This window comes from Bos grunniens, chromosome 16, assembly GCF_055505025.1.
Source record: "Bos grunniens cultivar Pamir isolate PY7600 chromosome 16, Bosgru_T2T1.0, whole genome shotgun sequence".
Classification (NCBI taxonomy): domain Eukaryota; kingdom Metazoa; phylum Chordata; class Mammalia; order Artiodactyla; family Bovidae; genus Bos; species Bos grunniens.
In genome coordinates, this window is record NC_141180.1 from 535,047 (window position 1) to 555,969 (window position 20,923).

The following is a 20,923-nucleotide window of genomic DNA, read 5'->3' on the forward strand; positions in this document are numbered from 1 at the left end:
AAGTCCTCTAGAAGTCCCGGTGTCACCACTGCGTGGCGGCTGCCCTCTTCCCTGGTGAAGCCCCACCCTGAGCCAGAGACAGACAGCCACACGTCGGTACTTAACGAGTCCAGTGACCAGCTGGGAGAAAAACCGGCCCTGGCGTTGAGCGCCCACTAGTCTCACTTTGGGATGAGGCTGGGCGGGGGAGCGGGCCGGCTGGTGGAACTGGAGTGCGGAGGAGAGAGGGGAGGGGGGCAGGGGCTTCAGAGCCCCGGGCTCCTTCTTTTCAGAACACGTGCTGATGAGTGCTGACCACGTAACAGGACCGGGTCTAAGAGCAGGGGGTGTGACTAAAGACAGAAAACCAGTGTGTCCCTGCCTTCCTGGAGCTTCCAATCTAGCAGTGAAGACAGTTAACAGACAAATACTTTCAAATAATTTATTAGAAAACGGAGAGCTCACAGAATGTCTCAGAAGAGAAGCACAAGGGCGGCAAGAGGCTGGTTTCACGGTTCACGCTCAGGCTCCCCGGGCAGCTGACCTGGTCCCCTAGGTCCAGAGCCCACTGCTCACCCCACACCGGTTCTAGCCAGCCACCTCCTCCTCTGAGATCCAGCTCCATCATCTGTCAAACAAAGACAGCACTGTGCCAGCCTCGGAGGTGGCTGTGGGCATCAGATGTGAGGCGCCTGGTCAGTACAGCTGACAGGCAGTGAGCACACAGTCACCGGCTGCGGGGGTCACGATCAGCACACCGTCACCAGCTGCGGGGGTCACGATCAGCACACCGTCACCGGCTGCGGGGGTCACGATCAGCACACAGTCACCGGCTGCGGGGGTCACGATCAGCACACAGTCACCGGCTGCGGGGGTCACGGGGGTCACGATCACGCACGTTTGCTCTGGGTCTGGGTTCTGTTCTCCGTATCCCACCTCCTCTCTCATCCTTGTCTCTCCGACCTTCAGCAAAAACCACCCTCAACACACAGGCACGCACGAATGTGTGCACACGTGCATGTGCCCGCATGTGTGTACACACTCGCCGTTTCACCTGGTTCTCATTATTCACTTATTCATTCATTCAAGGCTGGTATGTTTATATCCCTCTCCCTCCCCCCGCCGCCTCACCGACCAGGCCCTATAGAGAGATACAAGAATAATTACAGTGTGGTCATTCTCTTTCAAATGTGAAATCGATTGAGGTAAAAAAACACCTACATGTGCTATAAGGGAAAGTATTAATAACACAGGAGAGGGGAAGCAACTGCTCAGAGCTCCAGGGAGACACACTAATCTTGTGGGGAGTCAGGCAGTCCCCAGTGAGCACACTGAGGCCCTGGGCTGGCCTGGGGGGCTCCGGGAGCCGTGTGGTTAGAAGTGTCTCTTGCTCCCACCCCCCGACCATCTGTCTGGGCCTCTCTCCCACCCAGAAGAGGCACCGTCTTCTGTGACCCCAGCTCTGGCGCCATCCCAGCCAGCTTCTCCATGGAGCAGGTGAAAGCGGCTCTGTCCAGCCCCGAGGCACGCTTCCTTCTCCTGAGGCAGGGTCACTCGGCCCAGGGCACCTGGTTTCAGAAGTCGTCTCTTCCTCCAGGTTCTAAACTCAAAATACAAAGCAGAGCTTCCACACTTGCAGGGCAGGACTCACAGCCTCCTAATCAAAGAGTGACGGGATTATGGGACGGCCTAGCCCCCAGAGAAAACCCAGCACTACAATACCAGAGGGAGGAAAGGCCCGGGACCCCAAACTCTGCCCAAAAGATGTGGTACATGTGGCGGACAGGGAACTAGAAGCAATTAACTAATGCTTAGAGTGGCTCTCAGCTGGACTGAGTGACCCCAGGAAAGTCACATTTTCAGGACTATTGGGTGGCAGTATAGTGTGGCAGATAAGGCCGTGGGCTCCAGAGTCGAATGACATGGGCTCAAATCTGAAATGTGTGCCCTTGAGTGAGTTATTTACCCTTTCTGAGCTGCAGGAAATGGAAAACAAGAATCCTAGAAGTGCCTAGAGAAAGAATACTTACTGCAAGCATTATGGAGTTATTAAAGATGCCAAATACAATGATGCACACAAAGCGAGCAAATGTTGTGAGCACTTGGCCTGTGCGCACGCACTCAGTTTACAGCTTCCCCAGCTTCCTTCTCGTTGGGGAGGTGGGAAGTTCCTCTGGAGAAGCAGACTCTGTCTCTGAAGCCATCCCCTGGCCTGGCCCACACTCCGGGGAGGAGCAGAACTCGGCAGAGGAGAGCCCCAGGAGAGAGCACAGAGGGTACACATCTTCCTGAAAAGAGGGCAGGGGGAGGGGGGAGAGGGCAGAAAAGAGCCTGCCTCCCCTCCCCAACTCCTGCCCAGCCTAAACCCCCATCAGGCCCCAGTCATAGACCAGAGTCCCAGACCCAGAGCCGGAGGTGGTGCCAGCCTCACTCATCCACAGCCATCAGGCCAGGTGGGGCTGAGGGTGGTGACCTCCTGCTGGGTGGAGCTCTTGAGGCCCCCAATCCTCCGGCTCACTGGAGCCCAACCCACTGGGGGGGATGTCGGTTCTGAAAACGTGCATCCCTCTGCAGGTGTGAGTGTGGAGAAGGCGTCTCTCTTGCATCCTCCATACAAGATGCCCTCAGTCTGTGAGCTCAGTGTCTACAGGAACTTGAATAAAGTAGACACAATTTGAATACATCGCTGTTACCCTGGAGAGCAGACAATCTGCTCAAGTGAGAGGGGAGGGAGCTGTACCTTCAGTGTCCTGGAGCGCGAAGACCCCTGCTCCAGAGGCAGTCCTGCCTCAGCCCTGTCAGGAGACCTGCTTGTAGCAACGGTTTCCCAAGGGTGACCTTCTCATGCTCTGGTGTGTAGAAACCCCCACGGGTCACAGAGTCCCAGATTATCACAAACATTTAAGGGACATCCACTACTTCCCGGCGCTGAGAGTCGAAGGACCTGGGCACTGCCTGCCCTCACGGAGCTCCGGGGAGTCGGTGGGGCCTCACCCACCCAGACGAAGTAGGTAGCATTACTTCACACTTGACAGCCAGGTGCTAGAACAAAGAAACGCGTCCGGGAGTTAGGGGAGCCCTAGCGGAGCGACCCGGAGAAGGCAATGGCACCCCACTCCAGTACTCCTGCCTGGAAAATCCCATGGACGGAGGAGCCTGGTAGGCTGCAATCCATGGGGTCACTGAGGGTCGGACACGACTGAGCGACTTCACTTTCACTTTTCACTTTCATGCATTGGAGAAGGAAATGGCAACCCACTCCAGTGTTCTTGCCTGGAGAATCCCAGGGACGGGGGAGCCTGGTGGGCTGCCGTCTATGGGGTCATACAGAGACGGACACGACTGAAGTGACTTAGCAGTAGCAGCAGCAGCGGAGAGACCCGGGTGGGTGACTTCAGTGATGGGTACCTCTCCGTACCTGGCGCCCTGCCCCGCCCCGCCCCGCCCCACCCTCTGCGCCGGAGCCCCGCCCACTCCCGGAGCCCCGCCCCTCAGCACCTCCCCCTGCGCCGGGGTCCCGCCCCCGCCCCGCCCGGAGCCCCGCCTTCCGCCTCGCAGCTCAGTCCCCGGCCCCGATTGGCTTCAGCAGGAGGCGGCGAGCCAATCCTCGCAGAATCTAACGCTCTACTCCTGGGATCACTTCCGCTGCCGGGCGGGCCGCGCTCTGTTCGCCCGGCATCGCGGAGCCGCGGAGTCAAGATGGAGGAGTACGCACGCGAGCCCTGGTGAGCCTGCCTGCCGCCTGCCCCGCTGCTGCCGCCGGCCCCGGGTCCCCGGGTCCCCGGGCCCCCGGGTCGAGGCCGCTCTCAGCCGCGGACTGGGCGGCGCCAGGGGCCGTGGGCGCCCGGACGTGAGCGGCCGGCTGGGGCCACCGGAGCTGTTCCCGGTGACCTTGCGGCGGCTCGAGGGCGCCCCGGCTCGTCTTTGTCGCCGCGACCCCTGCCCGGCGGCGTGTGGGGAGCATCCCCGCTGCCCGCTGGCGATCCTGGGCTCGTCCTTGCGTTCGCGCGTCTCGCCCTGCGAGGGGAGGCGGCGGTGTCCTGGGAGGGTCCGCGTGGCGCGGCGGCTGCGGTCCGGGCGGTGGGGAGCGGGCGGTGGAGGGGGACCCGGGCGGTGGGGACGGGGCGCCGCGCCCGGGAAAACAGGGAGAGTAGTGTGCTCTCCAAGTCGCCGACAGCGGTCCGTCCGTTCGGCGCCTAGCGAGGTCTGTCCTAGGAATGAAAGCGTGGAGGAGTCAGGCACTCACACGGTTTAAGGCTTCTGGGGTCATGAATGACAAATCAAATCTTGTTATTTGAGTTCTTGTGCAAGAGCGGGAACCAGGGTGTTCTCCAGCTGTGTGACATTGCCTGCGCTAGCCATGCCGCTGCTTTGTGCTGTTATCCTCTCTGAAATGAGACAGAGTGTATGTTTCAGGGCCTCCCAGCTCTTTAAATCTATCTTCTCCGAAGAGAGTGGTCCCCCTTCCTTGCTGGTGCTCAGGTGTGCGGGGCTCAGCTCTGCTGTCACTTTCTCCTCGGTGTGATAAACACAGGGTGGTAGGAGGGGAAAATATTTGACTTTGTTGGGTTAAAGATTTTATGGAATATTAAATTCCCATTCTCTATTCAGTGTGTTCAGTCTCTAAGTTGTGTCTGACTCTTTGGACCCCATGAACGGCCACACACCAGGCTTCCTTGTCCTTCACTAGCTCCTGGAGTTTGCTCAAACTCATGTCCATTGAGTCGATGATGCCATCCAACCGTCTCATCCTCTGTTGCCCCCTTCTCCTCCTGCCCTCAGGCTTTTCCAGCATCACCGGCTTTTCCAGTGAGTCAGCTCTTCACATTAGGTGGCCAAAGTATTGAAGCTTCAGCTTCAGCCCTTCCAATGGATATTCAGGGTTGATGTCTTTTAGGATTCATTGGTTTGATGATCTTGCAGTCCACGGGACTCTCAATATCAAGAGTCTTCTCCAGCACCACAATTTGAAAGCATCAGTTCTTCAGCACACAGCCTTCTTTATGGTTCAACTCTCACATCTGTACATGAATACTGGAAAAACCATTGCTTTGACTATACGGACCTTTGTTGGCAAAGTGATGTCTCTGCTTTTTAATGCACTGTCTAGGTTTGTCGTAGCTTTCCTTCCAAGGAGTAAGTGTCTTTTAATTTCATGGCTCCAGTCATCATCTGCAGTGATTTTGGAGCCAAGAAAAGAAAGTCTGATACTGTTTCTACTTTTCCCTCATCTGTTTGATGGGACCGGATGCCATGCTCTTGTTAGTTTTTTGAACATGGAGTTTTAAGACAGGCTTTTCACTCTCTCACCTTCATCAGGAGGCTCTTTAGTCCCGTCCTAAGTATGTCATAGGTACTTCATCATCTTACTCTTTAATCACGTGTTCTCAGAAGCCCTTGGCCTGTGGTAGAAAGAACTTGGGGGTTTTGGAGTACTACATTTTTTGTATTTAAATTGGTTCTATCAATACCTGTATGATCTTGCTCAAAGTGCTTAATCTCTTAGCCTCTGTTCATCTGTAAAATGGAGAGGAAACAGAAATATTCTTTTGCAAAGTTAAAAGATTAGGCACTCTATAAGGGCCTCCCTGGTAACTCAGATGGTAAAGAATCTGCCTGCAATGCAGGAGACCTAGGTTCAATCCCTGGGTTGGGAAGATCCCCTGGAGTAGGAAATGGCAACCCACTCCAGTATTCTTGCCTGGAAAATCCCATGGACAGAGAAGCCTGGTGGGTTGCAGTCCATGGCATTGCAAAAAGTTGGACATGACTGAGCAACTAACACTTCACTTCATAAGAAAATAGGCTGGCTTTCTTGAAAGTAAGGTTATTTGCATTATAAACCGCCCAAACCATTTATTGCGCACTCAGTCTTATCTGACTCCTTGTGTCCCCATCCCCATAGACTTTAGCCCGCCAGACTCCTCTGTCCATGGAATTCTCCAGGCAAGAATACTGGAGTACGTTGCCAGTAGATCTTCAGGGGATCTTCCCGACTCAGAGATTGAACCTGTGTCTTTATCACTGAGCCACCAGGAAGCCCACCATATTGGATATTTAAAAAATGTTAACTTTTAATCTTGTGAATCATTATTGGTCCCTGTTGCCCTGTGTTTGCCTGGCATTTATATTTAGGGTCTGGGTTCAACTTTGCTTTTGTGCATCTGGCACATCCCTGAGGGAACACTGATTTCCGCAGACATGGTTCAGAAGCTGTTTCCATCCTGCATTTGTTTTAGACATCATCTTGTGCAATACTGTGGCTGCTCTCTGATCTGAATCCTGCTGCTTTTTACTGATTTTTTAAATGCTCATTTCCGTTCTGATTATAGGATCATTAACCTTTTAAAGTTAGTGACTCTCCCTTGTCTTTTTTTTTTTTTTTTTCTTTGCTGCACCAAGTAGCTTATGGGATCTTACTTCCCCAACCAGGGATCAAACTTGGGGCCTCAGCAGTGAAAGCACCAAGTCTTAACCTCTGGACCACCAGAGAATTCACCTCTGTTAGTGTTTCTACCATTTTGAGGACAATGTCCTAACCCTTTTTAGTCTCAGAGCTTCTCCATCTTTCAGCGGGAAGCCAGGTTGCCCAGGGCTGTGCTGACTTAGGCTCTGATTAGTGGGTTGTGGGTGGAACCTGCCCAGAGTCTGCATCTGCTGATTTTGCTTTCAGGCTCGTTACAGGAAGCCTGGGGTAGCCAGGCCCAGAAGCATCAGGCTGACAGTTGGATATCTGTCACATGAGGTTGTCATTCTGTACCAGCCTCTGATTTGTATTAGGCTTGGAGAGGACAAGGTGTTTCAGCTTCAGGATTTTGTATTTCTATCTGGCAATGTCAGAAATTACTCATTATTCAGATTCTTCAGCAGCAGTGATGCACTAAACTCACATGTTTACTTGAGCAGGTGGATTGCCCACTTCACCCTTGAGATTAGAAAAGACATTTATGAACTGGATTATTCACCGACTTGTTTTTTTTTTGGCCATGCCTTGCAGAATCTTAGTTCCCCAACCAGGGATGGAACCCGGGGCCACCACAGTGAAAACACTGAGTCCTAACCACCAACCACCAGGGGATTCCCATTCACAGACTAAGTCTTTTAGTAAGCCAGATTCCTGGAATATTAGTTCTGTTCCACTGATCAAATTAATCAGATGTCACTGTGCTGCATGAGTTAGGTAGCTGCATTTGGAGACCAGGTTTACAAATTTAACCTCTAACAATCAGGTATTAGAGGTTACCAATGTGTTAAGTGGATCTGATACAAACTAAAGTTCCAAGTGCTAATAACGTGGACTCAGTAAACCTGAAAAGAAGTTTTAAAATTTAAATATTAAATAGTGTGTCTTCCTCTGCACTTGTTGAAGCCTTATTCTTTGGGTCTCAGCTTTAAATTTTGCTCCTTCTGGAGAGCTTAGCTTGATCATGAGGCAGTTGGGTCACCGTTTGGTTACAGTGTAATTTACTAACGCTTGTTAATTGGCTTTGCACCCTGCCAGCTTAGGGTAGATGCACCAGCAGTTGAGTGAGTGAGTGAGCGCTGTGAACAGTAGGGAGCTGAAACCGGTTCCCTCCCTCAGCTTAGAGGACCTGGGCGGAGCAGCTCTGTCTTCGATCCTTCTTCTCGTGGGCCAGCCAGCCGTTTGGTGGCCGTGGGCCCTGCGCTGGAATCTGGTGTGTCCCTGGTCAGCAGGGGGTCTGTGGCTTGTAAATGAGAACTGTGCTCATCTTGTATCCTTTCTCCTTCCTGTTCGTAGCCCCTGGCGCATCGTGGACGACTGCGGTGGGGCCTTTACAATGGGAACCATAGGCGGTGGGATCTTCCAGGCAATCAAAGGCTTCCGCAATTCTCCAGTGGTAAGTGGGTGACCAGTCTCATGTTACCATCACGTGATTGCTGTTTGCTAATATCACTTGGGCCTGTCAGTGCGTTGGAAACATGTTATTCTCCTAATACATCTCCTTTTGTTTCCTTACAGGGAGTAAACCACAGACTACGAGGGAGTTTGACAGCTATTAAAACCAGGGCTCCGCAGTTGGGAGGTAAGCAGAGTGTTGCTGTTTGAACTCCAAACGCTTTTTTCCCTGTTTTTTTTTTTTTCCTGAGGATGAAGCTCTGTTTTGTTTTTTTTTTTCCCTTTTCTTTTGTAGATTTTACGAGTTAGTGATTTTAGTTAGGTCTAAATAACTGCTTGTCCCATTCTGAGGGGTCTTGGTTTATGATTTAGCTTAACTTAAATTGTTGCATCCAGGTGGCACTCTGCTCTTCAGAAGCTTGGTGGTGTTCTGTTTCTGTTTGTCTTTGTTTTGTTTTCCCCTCTTATCCAGAAGGAAGACGGTGTGTTCACAGCTTAAGTCTGTGAGTCTGGAGTGATCGTGTCTAGGGTAGCGTGAAGCTGATGAGGGTATGAGTGGAAGGCTGGGTTCACGAGAGCTTGATGGCGCTGGTGGGGCTCCTCCCCAAAGGTAGCTTTTTGGATGTCCGTGCAGAAGTGGAGGAGATGATGTTCATCGCGTTCTTTAAGCTTGGTTACTCAGAAACTGGGAGGAGAGAGGGCAGGAAAGCTGGAAGCTTATGTTCGTTTACAGAGACGTCGTCAGGCTGAAGGGACCACGTTCAGCACGAAAGAGGAGCCAGCACCAAGCCTCCCCTCAGTCTGTGCGGCAGAGGAGATGGTCTCTCTTTCACTCTGTTTTTATAGCGTTTTTTCTCTTTAGAAGGTGGTAGCTGGCCTGTGTTGTTTACTGAGTGCTTGTCATGTGCTGAACTCTCCAAGTGTTCTCTTATTTTATTTAGCCCTCACAGCAACACAGAGGGTAAGTAATGTCACTCTGTCTTCCAATGGAGGAAATGGAGGCTCCAAGGTTGAAGTGATGGTGTATCTGTTTCCTGTTCTCCCCCCTGTGACAGTTGGACACCTTGGAGAGTACATTGACTCATTCTCCTCTGGTCTAATGGTTCCCACGCTGTTCAGGGGTGATAACTGGTAAACAAGCACACACCCCAGCCGACCTTCAGTAAACGCAGAGGTCCTACGGGCGTTAACAGGGGTCTTGAGAGGCTGCTTCCATCACATGCGTTCTCAGTGAACAAAAGACCAGGTGACTGTCACAGACAGGATCAACCTGAGGACGTGTGACGGCTGAACATGCGGTGGGACTGGAAACGGACATAAACACTGAGGAAACCTGACTTTAGTACGGACGTCAGTTAATAATGTACAGTGTTCGGGACTTCCCTGGTGGCCCAGTGGTTAGGGATCTGCCTTGCAGTGCACGGGGCGTGGACTCAGGCCCTGGTCAGGGATGTGTGGGGCAGCTGAGCCCGTGTGTGTACCTAGAGCCCAGACTGCAACAGGAGAAGCTGCCACAGGGAGACCCCCGCCCACAGCAGCTAGAGAGGAGCCCCCCACACACGGCACCTAGAGAGGAGCCCCCCACACACGGCACCTAGAGAGAAGCCCCCCACACACGGCAGCTAGAGAGGAGCCCCCCACACACGGCAGCTAGAGAGGAGCCCCCCACACATGGCAGCTAGAGAGGAGACACCCCCACAAGTAGAGAGGCGCCCCCGCAACTAGAGAGGAGCCCCCCACAACTAGAGAGCCCCTCACAAGTAGAGAGGAGCCCCCCACACATGGCAGCTAGAGAGGAGCCCCCACAACTAGAGAGGCGCCCTGCCACCACAACTAGAGAAAGCCCTCACCCAGCGAAGAAGACCCCGTGCAGCCAAAAATGAATTAACTAAAAAACATTTAAAATAAATACAAATACCGGGATGACACTTGGAATTTAATTCAGGGAGTACAGACTGAGCTCTTCCAGTCGAGCTCCTGGAAAGGGCAGCGTGGGAAAGCCATAGTTGTCTCCTGAAAGGTCTTCTGTTTCCAGAGCGGAACCGAGATGTTTTGACACGTCCCCATTCTTCCAGCCCATCTGCGCACCTGGACTCGCCCCGAGTGTAGTCAGCCCTTCCTTCCCGTTGAGAACAGGACTTGGAAGTACTTCCAAGTACGATGCTGGACCCTAGCATCGTTGCTGTGGGCTGCAGCCGTTCCCAGGCCTTCTTAGGAGCGTCCTGTGTATTTACATACATACACGTGGACCCTCTGACCACATACGTACGCACTCACGTTTAGATCTGTTTTCTGTATATCTGTCTGTGTTGGAAATCGGGTTCACAGTGATAGCCCTGATTGCAGTCCAGGCCTGCAGAGTCCTTCTCCTTTCTCCTCTCTCTTACTACAATTTAAAAAGTAAGAAAAACGACCTGAGGAGCCCTCGTGCTGGGATCCTGCACCCTCTGAAACCTCTGGACGCGGGGGTGGGCTGACCAGGGCCAGGGTCAGACTGCCCGACACCCTTCCACATGGGCACACGGACCCCCGTGCCTGCGAGTGCCCCTCCCGTGGACCCTTGCTCACCTGCTCTGGCCGCGGCTGCCCTCTCAGGCCCCCGTCTGCGTGGACCAGTCTCCACTCTAGTCAGCCCCTGGCTCACTCCGGCAGGCATCCTTGGGGTGGGAGGTTCAGACCTTGAGAAGGAGTGGAGTGGGCGGGCCTTGTCTGAGTGTGGCCAGGTGACTGACATGCCTGGGCGTCATCTCTCGCAGGGCAGGGCCCCCCTGAGCTGGAAGGGGTGACTCAGTCCTGTCGTCTGGGGTGTCTGGTGCAGGGCCAGCGGTGAGCAGGCTGTTGCTCAGCTGACTGGTGGTAGCGTGCAGGGGAGAACAGAGGTCTGCTGATCGGGCTCAGACCCTGTCCCTGGTCAGCACACCCCTGCATCCGGAGGTTTCAGAGGGTGCAAGATCCCAGCACGAGGGCTCCTCAGGTCGTTTTTCTTACTTTTTACATTGTAGTAAGTACAAGAGCCCTTTCTGTGGAGCGCACACTGTGTGCTCACGTTAGAAGATTTGGAAAATAAAGCACAAAGAAGTTGGATGGCCCGTTACCATCTGCCGCCGGAGGCGCTGGCAGTGGAGGCCTCGGTGTCACCTTCTGCATTCTGTGTGCAGTTGGATGGCCCGTTACCATCTGCGCCTGAGGCGCTGGCAGAGGAGGCCGTGGTGTCCCCTCCTGCATTCTGTGTGCAGTTGGACGGCGCTGGCAGTGGAGGCCGCGGTGCCCCCTCCCGCATTCTGTGTGCACGTCCACGCTCGCGCCTGCGCTACTTGTCACTTTACGGACTAGTCACCGTCTAGGGAGACTTTCAGTGTGAAGTGGTCTGACGACTGAGGGTTGCTTTCAGCTTCGTGCTAGAGGAGTAAAGGGTGGAAAGGAGTGGGGAAGGCAGTCTCCATCCCTCGCAGCTCCATAATTCTCACCACTCGCGTTGCCCTTTGCTCTGGGTGTGTCCTGACTCGCGCCCGTGACACAGTGCAGAGGGCCTGGGCGTCTTCTGTGCTCTCTCTGCTGATTTTCACAGAGCAGGTGCTTGGTGGCTCTGACTGAAGAGAAGGAAGAGACGAAAGGGGAAGCTGTATCAAAGGACGGAAGGCGGGCGCACACGCTCTGCCAAAGTGGCTCTGAGTGCAGAGCCCGGTCTGCTGAGGCTTCGGGCCGTGGCTGCTCACTGATACAGCCCGAGCTTTATTAAAAAGACCAGCATTCTGACTCTTGTTCAGTCCTTAGTTAGAGTGCGAGAATTCTAATATAGTGAGTGTTGTTATTTAAGCTTGTTTTTGACTATAAAGTTTAAAATGTAAGATTAGAACAATGAAATGTGTTTTGTTTCTTTATAAACAGGTAGCTTCGCGGTTTGGGGAGGCCTGTTTTCCATGATTGACTGCAGTATGGTTCAGGTCCGAGGGAAGGAAGACCCCTGGAACTCCATCACAAGCGGTGCCTTAACCGGAGCCATCCTGGCGGCAAGAAGTAAGATGCGTGTGTGGGGGGGGGCCATCTGACCCTGGCACGCCTGTAGTAGCTGAACCGAGCCTTGTGTCAGTCGGTTTAGTGTGGGTGCAAGTGTGAGCTGGGGAAAGTGGAAGGATCTGTTACTTGGAATGCTGAGCGTGCGAGCACCTGGGGCTCCGACCAGTAACCGCCGTGGTCAGAGCTGCTCACGGTCTAGTTCCCCACTGACCAGCTGTGACCGGGCCTCTCCCTCCTCAGTCTGCAATGAGTCATGGACCTGCCGCACAGCATTGTTAGGAGCGTAGAGCACAGAACCTTCCGGGTCCCTGGGGTTAGAGCAACCCGGAACTCCTCTGGGCCTGGGGGGTGGGCGGGGTCACCAGGTGGCGAGTGTGTGCACATCGTGGGTTGTGACGCCTCTGTCACAAGCCTCAACTCTACCGTCCCACCCAAGAGCCACTGCAGACCACACGTGAGCGCACGTGCACGTTGTCCCAGTAAAACTCTATTTGTATAAGCAGGCCGCGAGCTGGGTTTCGCCTGTGGACAGGTCTGTCCATCAGTGTGCCTGATGTTAACCTGGATCTCTGTCTCTCCCCTCACCAATGCCCTCAGACGGACCAGTGGCCATGGTCGGGTCGGCTGCCGTGGGTGGCGTTCTCCTGGCTCTCATCGAAGGGGCTGGCATCTTGTTGACACGCTTTGCGTCTGCACAGTTTCCCAACGGTGAGTCATCTCTCTGTTAGCACACAGCTCAGGCATTTGGAATGACACAGATTCTGCCTGCTAAAATGTGGCCGGTTGAGCTCCACACATTACGTTGCGTGTGCTGAGTTTGGCGAGGATTGTGGGCGCAGGGGCAGTTCTGTTTGCAAAGGTCAGTGTGGGCGCAGTGGGCTGTTTGTGTTCAGAGGAGCACGGTGCTCGCCGAGATGGCGGATGGCCTGCCCTGATCCTGTTCATAGTTCCTGGGCCTTGTCAGCGCTCGTCTGCTTCTTGTAAGAAATTGCTGCTCATTTTAGAGCTGCGTGGAGGAGGTCCTTCAGCTGTGGGAGGGGCACGGTGGTCAGTCTGTGTCCTGTGCTGTGTGTGTGCGTGCCCGTGTGTGCTGGCCACCAGCGGCAGTGGGCACGAGGGTCTGGCACATGCTCAGATGAGTGAGGCGAGACCTGGGGGTGGTGCTTCTCGAGGGCAGGTGACCCCTGGTTGGGGGCTCGCTCTGGAGCCGGCAGGGAGAGCTGTTGAAGTTGGCAGTGTGGCATGCTACTGCCTGCCTCTCCTGTCCAGCGCCGGGGACCGTGGAAGGCTGGGCAGTCAGCTGGGCCACCAGCACCCATGACGTGGCCAGGCAGGGTCTGCTCTGCAGTCAACATGCGCAGGTTCTTGGGAATTAGAAAACTCGAGCAGTCTAAACAGGAATATTCCTTGACGTCGTAAGGCAGCAGAAAGACACAGGATCATTGGGTGGGGGTGGGAGTTGAAAGTTATTTTTGGAGCTCAGAAAATATTTGGCACAGAGCTCAGAGCTGGTCACAGCTTCCTCGGTTCGGTTTCCCTGATGCGGGGTCTTCTGGGGCAGCGTTGCTCCCAGAGGCCTGCTCAGCGCGCCAGTGGGTGACCCAGGCGGCCCTGGCTTCGCGCCTCCCTTCTGTTTTCACCATCGCTTCTAAATACTCTACTGTGATTTTGCTTTTGCTTTTCAGTTTGACGCTTTAGTGTGAAAGATTTCACATAAAACATCAGAAAAGTTGCATATTTTCAGGAATTTGGAAATTGACATAAGGAGATGTCAGTCACACCATCTTGTGGGATCTAGCCTTGTTTCCTTGGCTTTAGGCTTCTGTCCTCAGAAGGAATAGCTGAAGGAAATGCTTTTGATCTTAGACCCAGATGTTTCCAAAAAGCTTTGTGGGGGCGGAAGTATTAGGAAAGTTAATTGTGTGTTTCCAATTAACTTACATGAAAAAATTCTTAAAAAATAAAACTATCCAAATGGTAACAAGGATTATTTGGGGTTTATCTTTTTCACCCAGTGTCTCCTTCAGCTTTCTGGAATGAACAGATATTTTAGAGTGAAGAAAAGCAATCACTGGAGTGAACGGAGCTCTGGAAAGAGCCCTCTTTCCCCCTGGCCTCTTCCTCCCGCCCTTCAGTTTGCTCTCGTTTCCCAGGGGAAGTGGGGTGATGGCCACTGCTACAGGCTTTCTTTTAATGAGCCATGTTCTTCCTCGGGTCAGGGAGGCAGCACCAGCTGCTGTGCTTGGCATCTGTGTAAGCTCGGGGCGGGCCTGTCTTCCCATTGCAGAACCTGCTTCTTACATTCGTCATTGTATAGATTGTATTACTGAGTTCTCTTGAAAAATGACTGAGGTACTTAAACTTCGTGAAAATAATTTTAAATAGCTACTGAAAAGTATGTCAGGAGGTGAGAGATTGGTGCGGTCTTGATGCGGCGGCTCGCTCAGCAGTTGCTTTAAAGCTGGCGTGCTGCCCTTGCTGTCGTTAGTCCATCTGACTGTGCGGAGCGTGTAGGGCCGTCTATCGGGTGTGGGGTGGGGGGCTGCCTATGCTGACACCAAGGAGGCGGTCTCGTGGGAGTCGAGCAGCCCCACAAACGTTCGATTACAGCTCGAACGTAGCAGGATTTCTTTTTGAGTTGATTGATTTGCTCGCTACAGAGACTTGTTCCTTCAAACTACATAGTATTTAGGTGGCGTTTAAATTCTCTCTGAACTGCAGGTCCTCCGTTTGCTGAAGACCCCTCCCAGTTGCCTTCCGCCCAGTTACCAGCCTCGCCCTTCGGGGAGTATCGGCAGTACCAGTAGGACTTCCCTCCCGGACTTCTACAGAGTGAGCTCAGTCTAAGGAAGGGTGTCAGAAGACCAGGTTCAGTCTGGTTCTAAAACCGCAGGGGGGACAGCTGTGGCCAAACAGGCTGTGAAGAGACTTTCAGCACCTTTTTCTATTTAAAGGAACGTGGTCGGGGTGGCGGGTGGGGTGGGGTGGGAATCTTAAAAGATATTACATTTATTTATTCACACTTGGATTGCATTTGTGATCAAAATAAATGTCTAAAATCCTTAGAAGGAAATACAGTGAGTGCTTAGAAGATGAAGGACCGCACGGCAGACAGCCACAAAGCGTGACTTTCCTCGGGGGCTTCTCGGCCTGGCTTTGCTCTGTTAGTCAAATAATAAAAAATGCCTGGAGGTTGCTCTCTCTTTTAGGATGAGTTGTAGACTTCTACTTTTCATCCTCAAATTCCGACAAGGCAGAGTCCACTGAAGACGGCACGCGGCGCAGTGGCCTGTGGGTCGGTGCACAGCGCGCACCGCCCGGCTGGCGCCGCTCGGCCTTCCCTCTGCGGGTGCAGCTGCGTCCTGGTTCATGGGTGTTGGCGGCAAGACGCGAACTCTTCGCCTTCGAGGCTGCTGGGTCTCGATTCTTAATCATCAGCAAAGCTTCCTTCCCGTAAATCCAGCTCTGTGTCAGAGGTTCACGGAGCAGCTGACAGCGCTGGAGAAGTCTGATGTTTGTTGCTGGAAAGTTTATAAAGTCCAGGTGGTTTTTAGTGTGTTACAAGTCCTTGAAGCTGATCTTTGTAAGGGTGTCCTTTGGGGTCTGGCTGGGACTAGAAGACAGATGGGCTGTTCAGAATCGGCCACTTTACTGGTGGTGGAAATGCCACGTGGCCTTCCAGAAGGCAGGCTGTGGCTCTCTCCCCGTTGCCTGCCTGGTGTGACTGCCTTGTGTGGTGAGCTCAGTGCTACATACGTAGCAAGCATTTAATTTACTCATCCTGGGTTGAGCTTTGTGTGGTAAAATACACAGGAAGTCATGTTTCTTTTAACCATTAAGTGTACAATTTGGTGGAATATAAATACAGTGTATCAACCGCCTTTAGTGTCCCAGAACTTCTGCAGCAGCAGGAGCAAAAACTGAGGGATGGTAACCACCGCCCCACTCCCCAGCTTCTGGTAGCACAGGACTGCGCTCCGTCTGCGAGTCCGCCTCTTCTGGGGACCTCATGTCAGCAGGACCTGTGGGATTTTCTTTCTGTGTTGCTCTTCATTTAGGACTTCATTCATGCTTTCTGACGGTTGAGTAACAATACTGCATTGTAGGCAGAGACCACGTTTTATTTCTCCATTCTTCCATTGACGGACATTTGAATGATGCTGCTGTGGACATGGGCATACGGCTCCCTGAGCCCCTGCTCCTTTTTCTTCGGGGCACATTCCTAGGAGTGGAACTGCCGTGGGTGTGGTAACTCTGTTCAGCTTCTGAGGAAGCGCCACGCTCTCCCGTAGTTGCTGCACCACGCGGCATTTCCACCAGCAGTACGCAGGGCTCCGGCTTTCCTACACTCTCGCCAGCGTTTTTCCTCTACAGCCAGGCCAGTGCCTGTGACGTGTCTCTCATTGTGGTTCTGACTTGCGTTCTCCTGGTGACTGACGATGCTGTACTTTTTAGCCATTTGTGAGTATCCGGGGTTTGTCTTTCAATCTGTAGCTGGTTTAACTTCCAGGCGTAAATGTAAGGAGGCTTTATTACAAGAACAGTTCAAAGCTGAGAGCATGTAGGGAAGATGCTTTATGTTTCTTAAGGTCCTCAAAATTCCTCTTAAATGGGGCATCGGTTTGGAAAGCAAGTTCCTTGCTTGTGAATTCAGAGTCTCTGGGGTATGTGTGTGTGATGCTGGCATGTTTTTCCATTTTACTGGTCATCTCAGCATCTCTGAACTGATCCTTGGGTACAGATGAATTTTCTAGAATGAGGGGTGGGGTGGAAGAGAAGAGTCTTGAAAAGGATGAAAGACCAGTTCTTTTTGATTCCACCACACGCAGGATGGCAGGTGGGAACCCGGAAACCTTCCTAGTTGTTTCCCAGCTTCTTGCTTCCCGTGGATACCTCTGTCTGCCCCAGGCTTAGAAGGACTTCTGTTCTCAGAAAGCCTGGCTGCCCCCTGCCCGTCCCTTCCCCCGCTGGAGCTGGCCCCGAGGGCAGTGGGTCCCTCTCTCACATGTCCAGTGCAGAGATAGGGGGGTGAGGAGGGAGGGCAAGGGGGAAGGCAAGCGTCACCCCTCAGTCTCCTCCTGGAAGGCTGGTGCCGTCATTTCCAGGCAGGGGAGCGTGTCCTCCGGCCATCCATCGGTGGACACGCCCGTGCCCGCCCCTGACCCCCGCCCGTGTACCCTGCTGGCTGCTTCCTGGTGATTCGGATTCCCCCTCCTCCTTTCCCCCAACATGTTTTCAATGAAAATAGCAAACCTGTAAAGTTGGGGTTCACAGTGAACACGTGTGTACCCAGCACCTAGATTCTATGACTGACTTTACAACACTTTACCATTGCCTGCCTGGTCACCTGTCCCCTGCTTTCTAATAAAATTGAAGTTTATGAAATCCATTGATAAGCATTGTAAGATGTGATTATTTTAAAGTTTAGAGAATAGTAGAAACCAGGTAGGTTATAGATTCTAATATCTTAAAATACTGACTTGAAATGTTTAATAAATATTCTGAAACTAATTTTGGTGTACAAGAGCCCAGAATAAAAGGTAAAATCACCAAATTTGTTCTAATTACCAAGATAAACGCGGAAACATACAGAAAGGAAGGAATTTTTCTCTAGGTGTTTTTCTGGAATAATGGAGTCAGTTCCTCAGTTTCAAGGTTAAAACGCCCATCAGAAAGATCCCATCTGCTTCTCTCATTTTTCCTTAGTATCTTCCACTGTGTGTGAAATTGGCATGAAATAGTGAATTTCTGAGTCAGGCTGGAACACGTGGGTACAGCTGAGTGAAGCCCATCTTGTTTCCACGCGCGGACCTGCTATCCATCGGCCAGCGCGGCCGCTGCGCCACCCTGCGGTGCTTGGCTGTAGTGCACGGTGCCAGCAGCTGCTTGTGCCTCGAGCGGCCAGCTGTCTTAGAGCAAAAGGCAGCCACCGAGGCCCGTGGGCCAGATTCACCCTGCTGCCTCTTTCTGTGTGATCTGTGAGCAAATAATGGATTTAAAGTTTTTATAATCATTGAAAGAAAACAACACTTTCATGATGCGTCAAAATGACATGAGGGTCCCAGGTCCATAGAGGGCCCTGCGGGAGCACGACCGCACTGCCCCTTCACGTGGCCAGTGACTGAGCCCAGACGAGCAGTGCATTAAGTGACGGCATCAGAGACGCACGAGCCAGGAAATGTTTGCTTTCTTTTTTTTTGGGGGGGGGGCCTCTGGGCATGCAGGATCTCAGAGTCTTAACCCCTGGACAGCCAGGGAAGTCCATATTAGCCCTTTACAGGAAAAAAAGGTGTCAACTTCTGTCAGAGCAATTAAAAGTGAGATTGATTTTTTTTTTGTCTATACTGATTACATTTCTAGCACACCTTTTCTTTGTATGGACCCAAATTGAAAGTGGTCAGGCAGGAGATGCCAAGAGTGAACATAGACATTCTAGGAATCAGCAAACTAAAATGGACTGGAATGGGTGCATTTAACTCAGATGACCATTATATCTACTACTGCGGGCAGGAATCTCTTAGAGGAAATGGAGTAGCCATAATAGTCAACAAAAGAGTCCGAAATGCAGTACTTAGATGCAGTCTCAAAAATGACAGAATGATCTATGTTTGTTTCCAAGGCAAATCATTTAATATCGTAGTAATCCAAGACTATGCCCCGACCAGTAATGCTGAAGAAGCTGAAGTTGAACGATTCTATGAAGACTTACAAGACCTTCTAGAACTAACACCCAAAAAGGAGGTCCTTTTCATTATAGGGGACTGGAATGCAAAAGCAGGAAGTCAAGAAATAGCTGAAGTAACAGGCAAATTTGGCCTTGGAGTACAGAATGAACCAGGGCAAAGGCTAATAATGTTTTGCCAAGAGAATGCACTGGTCATAGCAAGCACCCTCTTCCAACAACAAAAGAGAAGACTCTACACATGGACATCACCAGACGGTCAACACCGAAATCAGGTTGATTATATTCTTTGTAGCCAAAGGTGGAGAAGCTCTACACAGTCAGCAAAAACAAGACCGGGAGCTGACTATGGCACAGATGATTATACAGTGGAAGTGACGTACATTCAAGGGATTAGATCTGATAGAGCATCTGAAGAACTATGGACAAAGGTTCATGACATTGTGCAAGAGGCAGGGATCAAGACCATCGACAAGGAAAAGAAATGCAAAAAGGCAAAATGATTGTCTGAGGAGGCCTTACAAATAGCTGTGAATGGAAGAGAAGTGAAATGAAGTGAAGTCGCTCAGTCGTGTCCGACTCTCTGCGACCCCATGGACTGTAATGTACCATACTCCTCCGTCCATGGGATTTTCCTGCCAAGAGTACTGGAGTGGGTTGCCATTTCCTTCTCCAGAGGATCTTCCCGACCCAGGGATCGAACCCGGGTCTCTCGCATTGTAGGCAGATGCTTTACCATCTGAGCCACCAGGGAAGTTCAATAGAAGAGAAGCAAAAGGCAAAGGAGAAAAGGAAAGATATACCCATTTGAATGCAGAGTTCCAAAGAACAGCAAGGAGAGATAAGAAAGCCTTCCTCAGTGATCAATGCAAAGAAATAGAGGAAAACAACAGAATGGGAAAGACTAGAGATCTCTTCAAGAAAATTAGAGATACCAAGGGAACATTTCATGCAAAGATGGGCTCAATAAAGGACGGAAATGGTATGGATCTAACAGAAGCAGAAGATATTAAGAAGAGGTGGCAAGAATACACAGAAGAACTATACAAAAAAGATCTTCATGACCCAGATAACCAGGATGGTGTGATCACTCACCTAGAGCCAGACATCCTGGAATGTGAAGTCAAGTGGGCCTTAGGAAGCATCACTATGACCAAAGCTAGTGGAGGTGATGGAATTCCAGTTGAGCTATTTCAAATCCTGAAAGATGATGCTATGAAAGTGCTGTGCTTAATATGCCAGCAAATGTGGAAAACTCAGCAGTGGCCACAAGACTGGAAAAGGTCAGTTTTCATTCCAATACCAAAGGCAATGCCAAAGAATGTTCAAACAGCTTCACAATTGTACTTATCTCACATGCTAGCAAAGTAATGCTCAAAATTCTCCAAGCCAGACTTCAACAGTACATGAACCATGAAATTCCAGATGTTCAAGCTGGATTTAGAAAAGGCAGAGAAACCAGAGATCAAATTGCCAATATCCACTGGATCATCGAAAAAGCAACAGTACCAGAAAAACATCTGCTTTATTGACTATGCCAAAGCCTTTGACTGTGTGGATCACCACAAACTCTGGAAAATTCTGAAAGAGATGGGAATACCAGACCACCTGACCTGCCTCTTGAGAAATCTGTATGCAGGTCAGGAAGCAACAGTTAGAACTGGACATGGAACAACAGACTGGCTCCAAATCGGGAAAGGAGTTCGTCAAGGCTGTATATTGTCACCCTGCTTATTTAACTTAATATGCAGAGTACATCATGAGATGCTGGGCTGGATGAAGCACAAGCTGGAATCAAGATTGCTGGGAGAAATATCAATAACCTCAGATATGCAGATGACACCACCCTTATGGCAGAAAGAGAAGAGAACGAAAGAGCCTGTTGATGAAAGTGAAAGAAGAAAGTGAGAAAGTTGGCTTAAAACTCAACGCTCAGAAAACAGATCATGGGATCTGGTCCCATCACTTCATGGCAAATAGATGGGGAAACAATGGAAACAGTGACAGACTTTATTCTTTTGGGCTTCAAAATCACTGCAGATGGTGATTGCAGCCATGAAATTAAAAGACACTCCTTGGAAGAAGTTATGACCAACCTAGCTGGACATGACTGAACGACTTCACTTTCACTTTTCACTTTCATGCATTGGAGAAGGAAATGGCAACCCACTCCAGTGTTCTTGCCTGGAGAATCCTAGGGACAGGGGAGCCTGGTGGGCTGCCGTCTCGGGTCGCACAGAGTCGAACACGACTGAAGTGACTTAGCAGCAGCAGCAGACAGCATATTAAAAAGCAGAGACATTACTTTGCCAACAAAGGTCTGTCTAGTCAAAGCTGTGGTTTTTCCAGTTGTCATGTATGGATGTGAGAGTTGGACTATAAAGCTG

The 20,923-nt window shown here is 51.4% G+C and overlaps 1 protein-coding gene across 1 annotated transcript; it reads left to right on the plus strand.

Moving 5' to 3' along the window:
• Positions 1-3,662: 3,662 nt before the first annotated feature.
• On the plus strand, positions 3,663-15,062 carry TIMM17A (translocase of inner mitochondrial membrane 17A). Its single transcript, XM_086343001.1, has 6 exons — positions 3,663-3,704; positions 7,739-7,838; positions 7,961-8,024; positions 11,726-11,854; positions 12,452-12,562; positions 14,576-15,062. The coding sequence occupies exons 1-6, from the start codon at positions 3,679-3,681 to the stop codon at positions 14,659-14,661; spliced, it is 516 nt and encodes a 171-aa protein (XP_086199127.1). The 5' UTR covers positions 3,663-3,678; the 3' UTR covers positions 14,662-15,062.
• The last annotated feature ends 5,861 nt before the right edge of the window (positions 15,063-20,923 follow it).

Coding starts and splice junctions, on each gene's coding strand:
- TIMM17A (XM_086343001.1), top strand. CDS start 3,679: ATGGAGGAGTACGCACGCGAGCCCTG. Junction 7,839..7,960: donor GCTTCCGCAATTCTCCAGTG/GTAAGTGGGTGA, acceptor GTTTCCTTACAG/GGAGTAAACCACAGACTACG. Junction 8,025..11,725: donor CAGGGCTCCGCAGTTGGGAG/GTAAGCAGAGTG, acceptor CTTTATAAACAG/GTAGCTTCGCGGTTTGGGGA.